Here is an 18,545-nt window from a genome sequence, read left to right on the forward strand (position 1 = left end):
ACATTTAAAGGTTTATTAACCTTTAAAAAAGGTATAAGAAAGGTTCTTATAAAGTGTTATCAATGTTGTTGAATTTCCTATTATACTATTTCCAATTATTATAGGGAGAAACTAAATTTATAGAATTCAAAGCCCTTTCTGAGTTTGTTCTTTTGAGAGACACGGGAGATGGCTGTCGTGACGCATGTATGTTCGACTCGCAGATCTACTATACCATTCTGCTAATGCAGCATTTCTTGTTTTCCAAGACCTGATCAGATTAGGACTACATTTGACAAACGATACAACTCATCCATTCCTTTTCTAACTGCCCTGTCCAATTCAGGGTTGCCAGAGCCCATCCCGACAAGAAACAGGAGGAGTAAGGCTGGATACACCCTGGACACACACACAGACACACACTCGCACCGGGACCAATTTTCCCAGAAGCCAGTCAACCTACCAGTATGAACGCTACCAGTATGGGAAACCAGAGCACCAGGAGTAAATCCAGGTGAACACAGGGAGAACATCCAAACTCCCCGCAAGAAACACCCCAGGTGCAGAACTGAACCCAGGGCCCCAGCAATGCTAAACTACTGCTGCCCATATTTGATCCTAGTGCTCTTTCCTTCAGTTGGTGTGCCAGCAACTGTTCGTCACCATGGATGAATGCCAAATGGCTGTAAGCATGTAGACATGACAACCTGTACCTGTAGATCTAATTAAAGCTAAGAAAGGATGGAGGAAGGTGCAATTTCCCAAGATCACAGTCATATTCATTAGCTCCTTTTTTTCTAGCCTCCCGATTTGGATTAGCCAATTGCTGCAGTATGGCACAGAGGCTGAGGGGGAGCTCTGCTCCTACTCTGTAATGCTGCTTGGTATTTAGTACTGGACATGCAAACTCTACAGTGGCTGAAGGGGAATCGCTGCAGAAGTGATGACTGAATATACTTCAAGCTCACAGATGCACAGCAGGTTCCAGGGTTGCAGCTGCAGGGAAATCTGGCACTGGCTCTGATCAGCCAGATGTGTACGGCCAGGTGAGCCCACTCATATTCTGCTAGCACAACAGCACAGGCATGCACAGATGACACCTGGAAAGGTCAAATTAGTGTCTTTTCTGGGTGAACCGTTAATAATAACATCACTTTATTAACCCTTTACAATTTCTTGCATTAGGAATTATCTTTTCGCAGACCCCAGCTTGCTCTCCATGAGACACACAGACACACAGATGGGGAGAGAGCCTGGGGTCAGAGCGCAGGGTCTGCCATTGTACAGCGCCCCTGGAGCAGTTGGGGTTCAGGGCCTTGCTCAGGAGCCCAACGGAGTAGGATTCCTCTGCCGGCTGCGGGATTTGAACCGGCAACCTTCCAGCCACGGGCGCAGATCCTTAGCCACAGAGCCACCACTACGCCCGTTTGTTTTTTATTTTCTTTTTTTAGCTGTTAAGTTAGTTAAGCTGCCCCATGAGTTCTTTTCTAGCCTCAGCTCAAATAGTTAGCCTACTAAATAAAAGCTTGTCATACAACATGATTTACTTACTGAACTACAGTAAACATCCATGTACCTGTCAAGATACAGAAGGTAGAAAGGGACCAGGCGATGTTCGTCATCCATGATAGAAAGCAATTCATAAAAAAAAGAGAATTATACACTGAGACATGAGAAAAGATTCAGTAGCATGGTTTATTTTTTCAATCAGCAAAATAAAAAAAAATCTACAATATGTATTACCATTAGTGTCATTTTCATGCCTTTAATGTGCATTTTCATGAATAAAACTTCCCCCTCCTTTGCAACTGTATGAACAATATATGCCACAAAAGTTACAAAAAAAATGAAAAACTGCAATCATACAAACAACAAGATTTTACATTTCATACACAGAAAAATATACCTTTCTCTGGCACTTAGTTTCCTCAATATTGACTTTATTATTTACAATACAATACATACACAAAGTTCTTTTCCATTGCATGCTCCTAGGAAACTGGAGAACATAAATGTTGTGGGCGTTTTGATAGGCTTTTTGCATTGTTTTTAATAGTCATACTCAACATATTTAATGCATAGGGTGTGACAGTTGCTGTCCACAACCCATATTATTTTGAAAATCAAAAATCACTATTAAAAAGGAAAATAAATAAAGCTTTCAACACTATCTTTACAGCATAGTTCAAAACATTCACAAAGATACCGAAATTAACTTTGATTCTTTAAAAAAACCACCTTAGATTTCAATTGAACTACAAAATTGTTTTTCTGACAAGTTAGTGATGAGCAATTGCCTTGTTTTGGTTTTTAAAGACTTTCACATTCAATTTAGTATCATTTTAACATTCTCTTCAATAGCAGCCAGTGATGGGTGACACCTGTCACATAATGGGGCAAAAACATAAGGCACTAATGACACAAAAATGCAACAAACCTGCCTCACATCACAGGGATAACGTTGCGGGGAATCAAAATAAACTAACTTTAGTTCTTCCATTAGTTAACTAAAAGCCATTTAGCTCAAGCGCTGCAGTGAATGACCCAACACAAGCACGAGAGCTGTGACAAATACACCAGAAAGCATGCTAGAGAGACTGAAAATGTTTCATCATAAATAAAACCTGGTGATTGTTCTTAAGTCGGCCAACGTGGAAAAAAAAATTCAGAAAGGAGGGTCAATTTCTTCCCAAGTATTTGGAATATGAACAATGAAATCCGGAGGTCAAGTTTCAAGTTTACATTAGCAAGGTTACGAACATTAGAATTCCCTTTTAAAATGACAAGGGGCCGTTCTGCCCTAAAAACCACCCCCATGGCGGCACATTCCCATCAACACCTTCGCAGGTCGCCCATCACTTCCTCCGTCCCCACACTTCTCAGGACATCCCCATAGAACAGAACCCCAGGCCCAGCAGTACTTGTCTCTTCATCAGGCCACAGCCAGGACCAAATAACGACAGCATTCAAGTTCTCGAAAAAGCAGCTTCGAAACAATACAGCAGTCATTCCGTCTCGCTCTCCTTACTTTTGGCACCTGCGTTGGAAACAAAGCAACACATTATTCTCCTTTTTTTTTTGCCGTAGTAAAATCGAGATGTCTCAGCGGCTCAGAGAGCCTTTACCTTAATTTGTGGCAGGTGTGCCGACATTTGATTGAAAAGGCACACAACAGGTAAGAAACAAACTTTCTGCTGATTACCCTTTGCCATCGATAGCAGATCTGCAGTGAGAGTTACAGGCTAATAGTGTTGGAAGCGCTGCTTGAAGCCACAAAAACTGTACATCCGTGACTCATGCTTCGGCTTTGCAGCAGACTGTGGGAATCGGTCCCATTCCTCTCGCTAACTTCGGACCGCACGTCCCTGTTCACGGGTCTCTGATGCCACGTTACCCCAGCTCACAGCTCACAGCTCACAGCTCACAGCTCACAGCTCACAGCTCACAGCTCACAGCTCACAGCTCACAGCTCACAGCTCACAGCTCACAGCTCACAGCTCACAGCTCACAGCTCACAGCTCACAGCTCACAGCTCACAGCTCACAGCTCACAGCTCACAGCTCACAGCTCACAGCTCACAGCTCACAGCTCACAGCGGGGTAACGTGGTCAGTGAGAATGACCAGTGGAGCACAAGAGAGTGGTCAGTGGGGCACAAGTCAAGGGCACCCACATCCTCAATGTCAGCTTTCTTGTGAGATGAAAATGCGATGCTACACGAGCAAATACAAATGTGCATTTGCCATGCTATCATTTCAGCACCGCTGATGTCCATAAAGCAGGTAGCTAAGAAAGGTAGCTTTCTTCATTTGAACTCCAGCACTGGGCAGTGCTTGTGAAAAGGAGCTTTTCCTTAACAAAAAAAGAGGCTGTGCTCATTTGCTACTTTCTGTCTGTCATGGCAGTCGTTAAGCCTTGCAGTGGTTCTTTTCAGATTCAAAATCAACAGTAGCATAAAAGGGCAGTTTCTCTTGCGTCTCTCTGTGCTTAGCGTTTTCTATTGTCTGTAAATGCTAAATACGTCTTTACTCTTTGTGTGTTTATCTCCTACCTTCGTAATATAACTACAAGAGGACGTTAAGCCTTTTTAGTGGAACTTTATGATTCTCATATACTGTATTTCCAGCTATATAGAGAAGCATAACACCCTACATTATGCAGTACAATTTTTGTGGTGGAGGACAAAAATAAACCTCCTTATATGTATATTACAATGTATTAAAACACAGAATGAAGATTAGGTTCTGGACAGTTGCTTTAGTCATTCACGGTTAATTTCTCTTGCACACAAGCACAAACAGCATGCTTCCTGCAACTGAGATACAAGGGGGTGACCTACTATATAACAAAGGAACTGGCAGTGAATAACTTCAAGAGGGCAGCGGTGCACAAAGAACTGAGAGAAAGGAAGAGCAGGGCTCAGCACTAACAGACTGCATCAAGATCCACATCCACGTAATACCTCCACAGCTGCTGGAGGAGTGCCTAATGTAGAGGCTTCAAAGCCTCATTCTGCAGCTGATGGAAAGGGAGGACAACATTTGTGTCTTTGTACATTACTGAATGTGGAGCCAAGTGACCTCAGAAGAGCTGCTGGATCTCTGTGAAACTGAGAGCAGCATATCCTAACAAGCAGTTTCGGCACATTTATCTAAAAAAACGCGCAAGGTTGTGCTCTCACGGTCCTATTCGAATTCCATCCTGAAAAGAAACTGATATTTCCTCACACCAGCATATCCTGCTATGACTACGGTTTTTTCCCCCCCTCTCCCTTTGATGAGAACGTTTTAGTGGCAAACCATTCCTGTGAAAAACAAGTCAATCACGGCACAGCGCTCTGGCCAGCCCGGCGTCGTGCTCTCAGTCACCAGCAGTGCAGCAAGCTCACCAGGTCCAACGTGCTGTGCTGCACCCTACCTGAGGGCTTGTGGGAAGGGGTGAGAGGTCAGTTTCCAGGGAGTTAGGAATGTTGTGCGTCTATACCTGCTGGTGTGAGCACCAGGGCCTGCAAAATGTCCGACAGGGAGACGATGCCCACAATACTGGCATTCTCGTCAACCACCACTAACCGATGGACCTACAGAGAGAACAGAGTAAAACAGGCATCAGAACGTCAAGGAAATTATTTCTTAACAACACGAGCTGCACTTCTCCCAGTCTGAATCACCCTTGACAATTTATCAAGTTACAGTATGTCAGGTTAGCAAATAAAGATACATTTGATGACCTTAACCACAACCAGAGAGGAAATATTACAGTAAGGCTGTCCCATGTATATACTGTACAAAGAAACTGATATTTCCTCACACAGTAAACTGCACAATTTTTAGCATTTAAAAAAAAAGTCACTCATTTTGTTCTACAAAAAAAAGGGTAAACGTCTACAAAAGGACATATGAGCACCCATTCTCTTTCATATAGGCACAGAATACTGTTTATTACATCACATTAGGTATTGTGTAGAAATATTTGTTAAATCTCCAGCAGCTTATTTAATGACCTAGGGTCCAGGTCACCCTCCCCTGGTGCTGCAGTAAATACGCAAGAAAAAAATAAACTGAATAAAGGAAAGCAGGCGTGACGTTTTCGTGCGCAGTAGTTTGTAAGGTGAACTTACCTCAGCTTTGACTATCCTGTCCACTATGGTTTCCAGTGTTTCTAACCTGTTGCATTTCATAACGCCTTCAAAATACTGCGAACGGTGCCGCAGGGCTTGGGTCACGGTGATATCTAGGTTGTTATATGTCTTTTCAGCAGCAAGGTTCTACAGTAGTTGAATGAAAGCAAAAAAAAGCATTAGTCTTGGTCATTAGGCTTTAGTCATTAGTCTTGGGCTTATATATAAAACTCAAAGTAATTGAATAATGAGCCGATCCTCTCATGTTATCCTAGTTCCACACAAATTTCTGTTTTGGTGTACACTTTAGAACATTATTCAAAGAGTATCTCAAAACTGGAAAGTGTTCTTTGTAAAAGACTTCATCAGGCTCTCATTTTTTAAGGGGCTGAGGGCTCGAATGTAAGGAAATGCTTTGTTTCTGTTTTGTCTGCTTATGTGGGTTTCAGCACAAACGTACTAGATCTTTTCTAAAAGAAAATATTAAAAGAAACGACAGAATTTGTTCTAGTCCTCGGTGCTTTCGAATGATGTGCTTTCTGAGGAGCAATACTGTATGTGGAAAACGCACAGTATATCCCGGAGTGCTACATTACAGAAGAAACCAAAAAGAAGAAAACCAATGAAAAGCACTTACTATGACATCAAATTTGGAATAAATATCTACAACCTTTCCTGAAACAGATAAAAAAAAGAACATAAGGATTTTAATATCTATTCAATGTGAATGGAAGTGCTAAAACAATCACATCGATCTTGTATATATAGTACATATTAACAGAATACTTTTTTTTCATTCATATTTCACTTGGTTTAGAAGTTTCCTACTATTCATTTTCTGGGAGATTTCTTGTTCCATTTGATTGTTTTTTTGTCATATTTAACATAGAAACTGTTCTCTTATACAGGCCTGAAGTGAGCCTTGACGGGCCTATTCACACTGCAAATCTTCTCACCTTCTGGTTCATTAGTCAAGCAAACATTGCTTGGAAAGTCTTTGTAAAATGACATAGACAAAAAGGACTAGTAATTTCATAGTGCATTAGCTGAAACGTCAGGCAAGAAGAAGGAATCACTGAACAATAGGACAGACGTCTCGGCCTCCTGTTTTGTTTGTGTAACCTGCCTTACTTGGGTAAACAATGTTAATGCAGACATGTTGGCTTATTTAGAAATCTAAAGATAAAGAAAAACATTATCTGGAGAGAGCAGCTACTGTACAGCCAGAGTCACACCGACCACTCTCAAGGGCCACTTTTCAGAACACGGCAGAAATGTCTGAGAGTCATCTACTGCGTCTCAGTAGTGCTACTGCACGTGACGTACATTTCAGGATTACTGCACAGTCATAAATTATTCAAAGCTGAGCTCTGGCTCTTTCAAGACATAAAAGCAAACCGGAGAGAACCAAGACTTAAACGTGTTTTTTTGTTTGTGGATTAAAAGACCTTCTAGTCTAGTTGTTTTGGGTTCAAGAAGGCCAGCTGGTTTTAATTAAAAAAAACGGATCTTGCTGAACTTTGAAACTGGCCATTAAGAACCGGGTGCGCTGCCAGTATTTCAGTAGATTTCACTAATTCTATGTGTTGTGTGTGTGTTAGGACTACACAAAGGGAGCACTTCCCTAATTAACATTATTCACCAAAAAATATTTATAACACTGATGGCATAGTATTGTGAATAACAATTTACACATTCTTACAGTTTTTCATGCATTGATGCCACATTCATCAACTATTGGCATAACATTTAAGCAGCAAAAAACCTCCTACTTCCAATTGTCATGTATATAATTAAGTTAGATAATTAAATAAACAAGAACTTCTTTGACTACAGAAAGACAAAAGAGATGATCCAGAAAACAAAATGCACTAGGTGCTGCCTGATAGCACATTATAGTCAACTCTAAAGGGCTGGTTATTACATCATTTCCATTGCATGTTTACTGTCAGAAACCCAGATTTAACAATCCGTTAGTACTGGAATCGCACATACCAGATTCATCCACTACAGGTAACGCAGACACTCTCCTGTCAACAAATATATTCAGTGCTTTAATGATCGGAGTGTCTGGGTGAATGAAGGCAATATTGTTGTAGGTTCCAATCCCCAGCTCTTCAAGGGTCTGCTTCATGAAGGCTGGCTTTGGCATTTCAGATACCTGGGCGAACAACAAGGTAGAGGAAAAAACAAAGTCTAGTGATAAAAAGTGGAACAGAACTCTATGCAATATGCAGCAGCTATCTGAAAATATGAACCAGCGTACAGTACCTCTTGCCTGTTAAAATAGGATACAATATGGGCTAGCTGTCGTGCAAGTTCAAATGACCGGAAATGGTTTGCTTTCCATTTTCATATTGATAAGCACATTTGGGTTTTGGAAGCACATAGAAGTCACAGAAATGTAATGACCGTATATGACTTGTTGCCTTGTTAGAGTGGAAAGAATCTCAAAGAGCTTCACCTTCAGGATGTGACTACTTCAGTCACCACCCCCCTGGTGATGGGCGGCAGTCATTCTGCGCCAGAAGCCTCACTACACAGGGGATGAGGGGCAGACAGAAGTGAGAAACTACCTCACAAAATAAATTATGGGGGAACTTAAGGCAGGTGAGAGAGTGGAATTCAGCCATGACATTGGGGTTAACACCCGTTACTTTCAACAATGGTGTCACAGAACCTTTAATGACCAGTTTAAGAACCTGTCAACAGGTTAAAACCTTTCATTCAAAGGGCAAAACATCTTACAGCATAATGTCCCGTCACTATTCTGGGGGGTTGGTATGGAAACTCTGGCCCAGAGGAAAGAGTGATGATCAACTGTCCACCAACGTCTCTTACAACAACAGCAACATGTTTTTTTTTTGGGAGGTGTCCTGTCCAAGAACCAATCAGAACCTTGATGAGCTTCCAATCCATTCAGATCAGGCAGCAAGGCGATAATCTTGCTACTAATGAGGTAACTGCCTCTGAATCCATTCATTACTAATACCGAAAGCCTCCTCTTGTATTTTTTAAAGTTCGACTGCTTTTTGTAACATTCAACGTTGTGCACTAGGTAGGCTGTTCTCAACAATATGGAGCAGAAACTCCATACGAGACAAGACAAACTGCTCTACCACTTGAATTCCTGGTAGGGGAAAAAGGAAGCAATTTGGAGTGGAAAGGCGACAGGCCGGCTGGTGGGGAGTCAGCCGAGCAGTGTCTGGGACCCTTGTGTCCCGTGTCCAAGCAGATACTGGCTCCCCTCCCAGTCCCTGTGGCAGTCTTTGAGTAGAGCACACTGGACGTCCAATTACAGGCAATGGAGCAAGCTATTTTAACTACATTACACAAAACTAACTGCTTAAATGGCAAAAGAATTATAGCTGGAGTAATATACAGCTGCTCTAAATCAATACTTCAAATTAATTTTTGTAGTCTACAGCAATCCTCTTGATTTTAAATTAATGCTACTAAACGTTATATAATAATGAAATTATGCATTCTCTATGGATTATAAAAAGTTAGATTTTACCAGGTGTCCCATCAATATAATGGGTATTGTATAAGGTGGATAAGGTTTTGCCAAGTGTTGTTCACAGCACTAAAAATCCACAAGGGATAAGTGCAGCAGAAGCATGACTGGGCTGCTCTGCAACATACAATAGATGAGCAGAGTTAAATGACGCTATCAAAAGATGACAGAACGAGCTGCAGTTTCACAACAACATCATTCTAACTCAGAGGTATCAAACGCTATTCCAGGAGGCCTGCAGTTGTCTCTCAATTGCTAATTTTCTTTAAAAAGTGGTTTTTAGATGGTTTTTCCTTTTCAGAAAAAGGATGCTGTTAATTCAAGACATGGTTTATAAAGAACTTCTTTGAAAGTATACTTTGTGTAGGAAAGGATTAAATTAATCCAGTTAATTGGGCTACTGTATTTATTCTAATTACTAAGAACTCAGCTGAAGGAAAAGCTGAAATAGACCCCAGCTACCGATGTCATACTATACTGTACCTCCAACGTATACGTACAATGTAATGTTACTATAAATACTGTCAAACTCCTTCTTAAACAAATCTGTATGCCTATTTAAAAAAAGATAATACTTTCACCACTAAAAAAAGCAAAGGAAATCTGGGCAACTGTCTCATATTAAACTAATTGCTAATAAATGACATCCTCTAAAACCACTTTATATATATATAAAGATTTATTTTTTGTAAGTCAATGTGTTATGATGATCAGTACAACAGCAAATGTTACTCTGATAAGAAAATAAAGAACAAAAGAAAATGCAAGGCATTGTAGCAAGGATCCTAGTTTATGAAGGTGTCTCTGCTGCAAATGCTTCTAAGATTCTAATGAGCACAGCAGCTCCATGGATGGCAAAGTGCTCCACAATATTTGTACCAGATAACGATAACGTCTTAATGACTTCATTAGGTTGTACTGGCAAGCACTGCAGTGATGCTTATCTGACGGCGGCTGCAATTGCAGTGGCCTCAGCAGCTTGTTAATCCCATGCTGGGGAGGGCTTGTACAGATCACTGGCAGGGAAGGGGGGGAGTGGATGGAGAAAGTGGAGAGCCCGGAGATAGATTACACAAATCCGCTTTCAGTGTCCTCAGACAGTTCAGCCTGTCAAGCCCCACTCTCCCTCTTTAATGGAGAGGCCGTTAACTCCTCCTTTACACTGGCTTCCGTGGTAACAAACCCACGGAAAAAGGAATTAAAAGCGCAATCAGATGGAGAACACAGGTCTCGGCTGAGGAGAGGCTGAGAAGAACCCTACAGCACATCCACGTTTCCAGAGTACTTCAGTCACTCAACAAATAAGAGGGGAATTCACACAAGATTGACTGCATGCAGTTAGGTTTTCCTCGGAATATGACGTCATAAAGCACTTAAATCCTCAGGGCTCTACCCTGAACCCTGGCGTGTCTGCATTACAGGCAGGAAATGCGATAAGGTTTCCAACTTCAGAATTCCGAAAAGGTCTGCCGTATTTTTTTTAAATTCAATTACAGCTCTTCTCCACACAGAGGCAGTACAGAGAACAAGTCTGAAAATCACACTTACTGTACCAATGTGTCAGGTTAGCAAATAAGGGAAATGGAATTCTGACTGAAAAGCTTAAGAACAGACGATGCCCAGCAAAATGGCAGCCAGAGAGATGCCCTGTCAAACAGTAAAAGCCCCAGTCCACTGAATGGTTCGGTGTGGCTGTACTTGGGGGAGGGCAAAAGGACACACACTGGAATCTAACAATACTCTTGATACTATGAAGACTAACCGTGCATGTGTGAAGTTATACAACTGCTTGAATATCTAAGGAAGGGTATTCTTTCCTTTCTCATCTACTGTAGTTTTTGCAGTTGTAGCTGTAGTTTTTGAAAGGAGTTCCTAGATGACAGCACAGCATCCACAGACGTCTCAAGGGAAACATAAAACAGCTTTCTGAATTCCTGACACCTGATTGCACAGCATTCACAATAAACAAGGTTTATTGGGTGCACTGGCAATAAAATAAAGATAGGGGAGAAGAGTATGAGACCACCATACTAATTTTTCAGACTACAAGTCTTATAAACCTATCATTTTAAAAATGTAGGACTAAAAAAAAAAATTTTTTTAAACTCTTTCTTAAACATTTCTTAATTAGCAGTTCTTCCAATATAGGACTACCACGAAGGAGCTGCTGTAAGCTCAATCTCTTATCTTTTCTTCTGCTTCAGGAAAAAAAATCTCGTTGATCTCTTTTCTATCACTAAATTTGCTATATAGTGTGACAGTGTACTGCTGCATGCAAATTCAAGCATAAGGCAGGCACAAGTGTGCACTGCTCTCGCAAACGAGTTTCCAATCCTAACAAAGGCAAGCAGCAGAAGAAGCGGTCATTCCTCATTTACCTTGACGGGTGATTAAAAGTTGGTCCAATTACCTCTCACAAACTGCAGCAGGAAGTGCAAAGAAACTGAGGTTTGCAAAGTGTTGCCAATTTTGATCAACATTTAAAATAGATGTAGATGGAGAGTAATTTGACTCAACTGATTATGAAATACATTTAATAATAATTCATCATAATTGCTAGCACTTTTCTGGACACTCCACTCAAAGCGCTTTACAGGTAATGGGGACTCCCCTCCACCACCACCAATGCGCAGCATCCACCATTTAAGAAAGCAATACTACATGCTGTATAATGCTGGCATGCAGTCAGGTTTATTTCAAGAAATTCAAGTCTCTTACACTCTTGTTGCATCGGAGTTGGTCACATCCACCTGCAAAGGAACTATGTGCCAATGTGCCATGTGAACTTTCACAGCTGCATCGACAGATACACACGCAACACTTCGATTTCTCTTTTCTGTGCACTAATAAGGATTAAAATTTGTCACTTACAAAAAGTTGCAAGAACTTGAGGATCCTCTTGTGAGTGAGGATATAAAGTGCATTCCCGCTGACGGGGTCGATGACGGGTAACCGATGGATTTTGTTTTTGATCAGTGAATATACCGCATCAAATAGGCTGCAAACGAGGGGGAAAAAAAAATCAGTAAGTAAACAGAATTTTTACTGTACTTCGTGATCTCTACACAGACATTTTTGGTTCCAGTTAAGAGATGCTTTAGTGTTTGGCTGTAACAATTATTTTCTTCACCAACACTATCTGGACTGGAGGGGGAGACCTGCTCAAGGTCCAGCTGTAAAACCAGCCTTTTCCTTTCCCATCTAATATCAGAATTAATGAAGCCCATGCACAGTACACAATAATTACTGCCTGCATTAGGATTAATGCTTCATGTAGAATGGGACCTAGCAAAGGTAACTGCATGATTTAGAAGAGTCCAGTCCATGAGGTCACTCTGGGATCAATATCGTTTTCATCCTTCAGCATTTTCAAGCAAGGATTGCAGCAGATATTACTTCAATCACCATGGGGGACTCAAATCTGTACTTCCACAAGACAGAAGACTGCAGTGATTCTTTACACCTGGAGTTTATTATTTTTTTTAAAAACCAAAGCCGTATTCATTTGAAAACGGGTTCCTTATATTAACTGAGACAAGGAAAACAAAAAATGTTTTACTTTTTGCTAACTTTAGATGACAAAGTCCTTAAAGACCGCGGGCAATACGCAAGCTTGACTTCAATTAAAAAAAATTGCAAGTTCCTCGCAAAAAATATTCTCTCGGGAGGAGAAATTTATAAATGACTTTGGAGAGACAGAATGTCTGGAGAGAGACCTAAATATAAGGCAAAAAACTGCTAAAACCACAATCTATCACGTTCTGATACATTACAAAGGATCAGAGACAGAAAACTGAAGCAGATTTAAAAACGTCCCTTGTCTGGCAGAAAAACATTTGGAAGACTGTACAATATACCAAGTAAAATGTTTATTATATAACTTTAAAAGGTACCCCAACAAAATAATGCCATGACAAAACCCGTGAAATAATGAAGAAAAATACAGATCTTTAAGCATAGTTTATTGCTGAATATATCTGGAAATAATTATTAAAACTACAAATTTGAGAAGAAGATTAATAATTAAAAATGAAAAATCACTTAGCAATTGTTATTAATGTAAATATGCAGACAACACTTATTTTCTCAAATTTTCAACCATTGGAAACTTATGTCTTTTCTGCAATGCTTTGGTCAAGGTACTGTTTCTTGTGAAACAGTAAATCTTTAATTACAGAAACCATCTGTAGATGAAGAGGTGCATCTTCCACTCTCACTAAGTTAACTAATGAGACACGAACTCAGCACTTTGATTTTGCACGTTCTGCAGGGCTCAGTGTTATCTCATAACTGGTGTGTGTTTAGGATGATAATGTAAGTAAAGATGTTCGGGTTGGATGCCGTTAATTATGGCTTTATGTTGCATGTCTTCCAAATTGTAAAAGAGTTGTAAAATTGTAAAAGAGCTCACCAAACCAAATTCAAATTCAACGCAACTAGTTCTCATGATCATAAAATATTGAACTTGAACCTAACTAGAGTAACTTACCTCGCATCGGGTGATATGTTTACTAAAGGCTTAAATGTTTCTTGGAGATAGAGTTCTAAGGAGAGAAAATTAAAATAGTTTGAAAAAGAAAGAAGTGACAAAGTCATACTGTATACAGCACACATTCATGACTGTGTCTGGTTTTGGGTCAGATCCTTTGTGATCTTTCAGTATCCAATAAAAATTGTGTTTGTGGCAAAGGATTTCGGTCCAAGTGTTTCTGTACATCACACACCCACCTAATTTGGCTAAAATATCAGATGTATTACGAAGGACAGTTGTATGGTAGCTTTCACTTAATTTGTGCAATTCATTAACCATTTAATCATTTGATCATTGTACACATTGATAAGTAATTCAGCAGTGCTATGTACAGTATAAGGTTAATTTAACCGTTGCAGTATATAAAAAACTATATTGACAGACTCTTAATTAATTTTGATACCTTTAGTACATTTCTGTAAAACTACTTACTGCTGTTAACGTTTTATTTCTTTCATTTTCCTGTTCATACCATTCTTCACAAAGGAGTGAAGAATATTGATAATCGTACTCATGGGGTAGCACATCATAACACTATAAATACAAGACTATTGTAACAGAGTTGAAAAGCAAATATTTTATCAATTTTAAAAAATAACAAAATCTGTAGTTTGAGACAAAGTTGTTCGCAATATAACAGAAAAAAACAACGGTACCAAGTGCCAGTCAAGAGGAAAAATATAAAAGCATTCTTATTAAGACATAAAACACTACTGCCAAAACAACATGAGACGTTCTTACCTCTCCATGTTTCAATCTTGTGTTCTTCCAGCTCATAGATTTGTACCTGAAACCAGACAGACAAGAGCCCAGTCATGTTTTCTCTTGATGAAAAACAGTTGGGCTCTTCTAAGATTCACACCAGTTTATCCAAGTTAGACTCATTCTGCAACAGCTTTTGCCTCTTTATTTTGGCCATTATCTTTCATCCCTTCTGTACTCTGTATTCTTTGTTGGGTTTATGAAGCGTAACAGCACCTCTTAATGGTGCACGCAAGACACATGCATTCATGGATTGTAAGGTCTGCCCAGATAAACCTATTCTGAGGAAGAGAAACAGCCTTTTCTGGTGACAGTGATGAAGGCACTTTAAATCTCTCATCATCTGTCATGTCACCTGCGGACCTATGGAAGCAGATTATGACAAGTCATAGTTGTCACCAGTGTTAGTACTGTATGCCAGGCCTCCAACACAATCAGCTCCTATTTGAGGAATAGTCTTCTATAAATTAAATCTAATTTCATTACAGTCAAGGAAGGGGGTGCCTGCAGCTAATTAAAGATTTCTAGAAAAAGGTTACTGTGCCTCTTGCTGGATGAGCTTCTGAGGCCAGCTTCCATTCAGATCTCTTTTCAAAAGCTCCCAACATGCAGAAACAGCATTTTCGCTCAGTGGCTAACAAACACGTACTGTGCTCTGTTTTCATTTTAAGCAGAAATATTTTGGACATTTCAGCTTACACAGCAAAAACCAGATATCTATTTTATTCCTTGCATATGTCTCAATATTTATTTTTATTTCAACAAAGCACCTACTCTAGGTGAACACTATCACAAGTTACATACGAATGGAACAAAGTGAAACATACTGTACAGGAAAAGACTTGAAGACTATTACGTAACCACAAAAGAGATCACCCAGTTAAAAACAATACAATAGGACTATTATGTCACAGCTAAAGAGTTTTAATAATGACTGCATTAAAGCTCCAAGCACTTAAGATAAATGGTATACAGTACATACTGTACAGTATACTGTTTCAGGAAAAAAAATCTAATCAGGAAAAAATCAATACTAATCACAAACACAAATATGACAGTGGTTATAAGAAAGGAGGTTCAGGAAAAGCAGACATCAGTCTTCAATTCTGATTTATAAAATGGATTGCTGAAAATGGAGCCTCCTTAAGAACAAATACATTTCTAAGAAACAACGGTTTCACAGTCATGAACTGTGCATAAATGTAGAGGATTTCCAGCTATTTTCAGCTTGCCATGGTAATTCTCACTGGCATGGAATCTAATTTTGCAAATTAGACCTTCATACCTCAAAATAAATTTACAGTCACAGACCTAAGTGAAGACACTATGAACTACGTTAGACATCTATTTTTGAAATAAGGGTATTGATTTTTATTAACTTACAGAGGCAAATTTCTTGGCCTTTCTATCTAACAGATAAAATGGTGCATACAACGTGACTGAACAGAGTAACAGGCTGGGGAAAGAAGAAAAACAGCATAGAAGCTGCTGTCCAAACAAGACTAAGGAATGTTAATGAGAGAAAGTACAGTAAGTAATATTTAATCCCAGAAAGACTGGAGGTCCACACAAGTGCTGAAAAAAACAATTTGCCAGATAAAGAACAAAGGGACACAGTTATAAGTTGCTGAGGTTTTGGATAATTTGGAGGAGGAAAGAAGGGAGAAAAATGTATTTTAGAGGTCTAGCTTCTGTTATGTGCCACACTGTTGAGGGTTTTTTTGGCACTGTTTGTGGGATAATAAGTGGCGATATGTAAACTGAGAGCTTCAGAACTGTCCCATCTGTGAAGCAATCTGGAAAAGGATTTGAGCAACACACACAATTTGATCTTAAAAATAAATAAGATTAACCATTTTCAGGCTTGCCCATAAAGCACACCTCACATTCATAAACTGAGCTGAAGAGAATCTGCATGCACTGAACAAAAAAAAAAGAAGTTAAATGTATCCTTGAATCCAACAAAAGCATCAAAAAAAAGAACTTGAACCTTACACTTTTTTACAATAAGCCAAGCAAAAACGGTGAGTCATAAACAGAATGGAGAAAGTTTTCAAGGCACACGTGGGAAGAATTTTCAGTGGCCGCCCAAGTACAGCTGATACAAAAGGACTCATCTTTATTACTCGAGACAGCAACAATGAAATATTTAAAGCGCTTTTTAAATCATAAAACATGACAACACGTAATACAGTGATGGGTTGGAGACAGGCAACAAAAGCTTGAACATACTGTAGCCAAGCCAGAATAAGAGGGACCAAAATTGAACTGAGCAGCCTTGTGTGTGCTCAATTATCCTTCCCAGTTCTAACACACATTACTCAGGTGATGCACTCTTCAACAGGCAATCCAATAAGAGTGAGGTGCTGATTCAGCACCTGGACAGTTCTCAAACTAACTGTAGCCAAACTCTATGCTCACCCAACTTGCAGGTCACAGTAAAACTCTAAGAAACAGGCTTTGTACTTTTGTGCAAAGACTCAATTGATAAACTGCCAATGGACAGTAACAGGAAGTCAAACCTCGTGCCTCAATGTCACTGGCCACAGTCAAAGCTATATCAAGTGGAAGAAGAGCTGCACAAAACAAAATTAAATACAGCAAAGGCCAATAAACATCATCTAGTCAGACCTGTTTTGTACAATGCAGTGCCATTTATACAGCACAAATTATAATGTCAAGCTATAATTTGGGTTTATTTCCCCCAAAAAAACAACATAATTGAACTTTAATTAGAATGGCTTATCTAAAGCATTCAGAAGTTAAAATTAGACAGAACTTTAAGGAAGCTTTTAAATCATATCAAATGAAACAAAAACTGCACAATAACGTTTTCCACACCAATTTCTAAACCAGTTTCTTTAAAACATGTATTGATAAGCCATAATGTCCCAACTACAGAATGGTGATTTACCGTCGATATCACAGCACATTACTTTTTTTTAATCAGCAATATCCTAAATGATCAAACCACACAAACTTACCATTGGAGATTTGTAGTACCGGTGCAGTATATTGATGAAGTCTGTGATTGTTAACATTCCTAAAACAAAGAAAATATCAGAAAATGAATGTAGAAAAAGCAAAAATACAGTAAAGTAAAATAATGGGGGCATTTTAAATATAATGCATGATGTTTTCCACTAGATAAACCAAAACATACTGCCAAGACAGCAAAATGGTATTCTCAAATTAAAACCGAGAATTTGGTGTTCATCAAGGCACAACAAAGCTCTAGCATACATCTACAATACAACTCCTGCACTCCAATTCTACAGCTGAAACACACTGTATAGAGGCAAAAGTAAACAATGCCTTTTCTAATATTTACAGTCTGTAAAACAATTGTTTTACCCAAAGCTAACAACGTGTCATACAAAACTGCATAAAAGGGAGTATATCAATAAAACCTGAAATCTTAAATCTTGCCCATCTATTTACTTTAAATAGAATGCTACCAGTTATGGAAAATGTCATCCTTGTGACTAACTTTTGAAATATTTTGAAAGTATAATCATTGAAGTAAATATAGCTTTTTTTTTGCACTTGCGGTCAACCACAAAATCGTAAATTGCTCCGAGTGACTAACCTGGTCAATTCCAAAAGAAACACACCCCTTCACAGCAACAAAAACAATGTACTTCATCACTGGACATTAATGTTGCCTCCCACTGGTTGAGTTTGATTTTGTTAAAAGCCCAGGTATCACGAGAAAGCAAAAGACTTGCTTTGCTTACCACGCATAAAGCTACAGATACGAATTTTAAGAAACTGATGATGATGCGCGGTTTTGCTCACAAGTGATAAGTTCCTGAAAAGTACATTGATGAAAGACTTTGCAAATGTACTACTGGCTTGTGCAAAAGATGCCAACACATCTTCCAAGTTTAGCTGCAGTTCTGGATTAATTTGCTTCAAAAATAGGGCACCTGGTTTAACACAAAATAACCACCCAGCTTCTCCTACAATTGGAGTACAAGACATGACTTTTTGAACCACGTTTTCAATTAGATGTTTATTTTTATGATGCCTTTTTCAACAGCCCATCCATTCTGGATTCCAGTTCACACAGGAGGAGTGTTTATATCTGTCACCATGACGCTGCCCTAGATACCCAACAGCAATGGAAAGCCAGCTCAG

At 39.4% G+C, this 18,545-nt stretch overlaps 1 protein-coding gene across 8 annotated transcripts in view; it reads right to left on the reverse strand.

The window, feature by feature from the left end:
* Window positions 1–1,655: 1,655 nt before the first annotated feature.
* Window positions 1,656–18,545, reverse strand: part of prkag2a (protein kinase, AMP-activated, gamma 2 non-catalytic subunit a) — a 129,303-nt gene continuing 112,413 nt past the window's right edge. For 6 of the 8 annotated variants that reach the window (XM_015354692.2, XM_015354694.2, XM_015354695.2 and 3 more), the window contains 9 exons: window positions 17,390–17,448; window positions 14,385–14,430; window positions 13,602–13,656; window positions 11,984–12,110; window positions 7,591–7,756; window positions 6,233–6,270; window positions 5,596–5,742; window positions 4,962–5,055; window positions 1,656–3,016 (listed from right to left, as the gene is read on the reverse strand). In XM_015354692.2, coding sequence (XP_015210178.1) covers window positions 2,985–3,016; window positions 4,962–5,055; window positions 5,596–5,742; window positions 6,233–6,270; window positions 7,591–7,756; window positions 11,984–12,110; window positions 13,602–13,656; window positions 14,385–14,430; window positions 17,390–17,448 — 764 coding nt within the window. In that variant the 3' untranslated portion in view covers window positions 1,656–2,984. Of the gene's footprint in view, window positions 3,017–4,866; window positions 5,056–5,595; window positions 5,743–6,232; window positions 6,271–7,590; window positions 7,757–11,983; window positions 12,111–13,601; window positions 13,657–14,384; window positions 14,431–17,389; window positions 17,449–18,545 lie in introns of all 8 variants that reach the window. The other 2 variants (XR_001479230.2, XM_015354693.2) reach the window with 2 other exon arrangements.

This window comes from Lepisosteus oculatus, chromosome 6, assembly GCF_040954835.1.
Source record: "Lepisosteus oculatus isolate fLepOcu1 chromosome 6, fLepOcu1.hap2, whole genome shotgun sequence".
Taxonomy (NCBI): domain Eukaryota; kingdom Metazoa; phylum Chordata; class Actinopteri; order Semionotiformes; family Lepisosteidae; genus Lepisosteus; species Lepisosteus oculatus.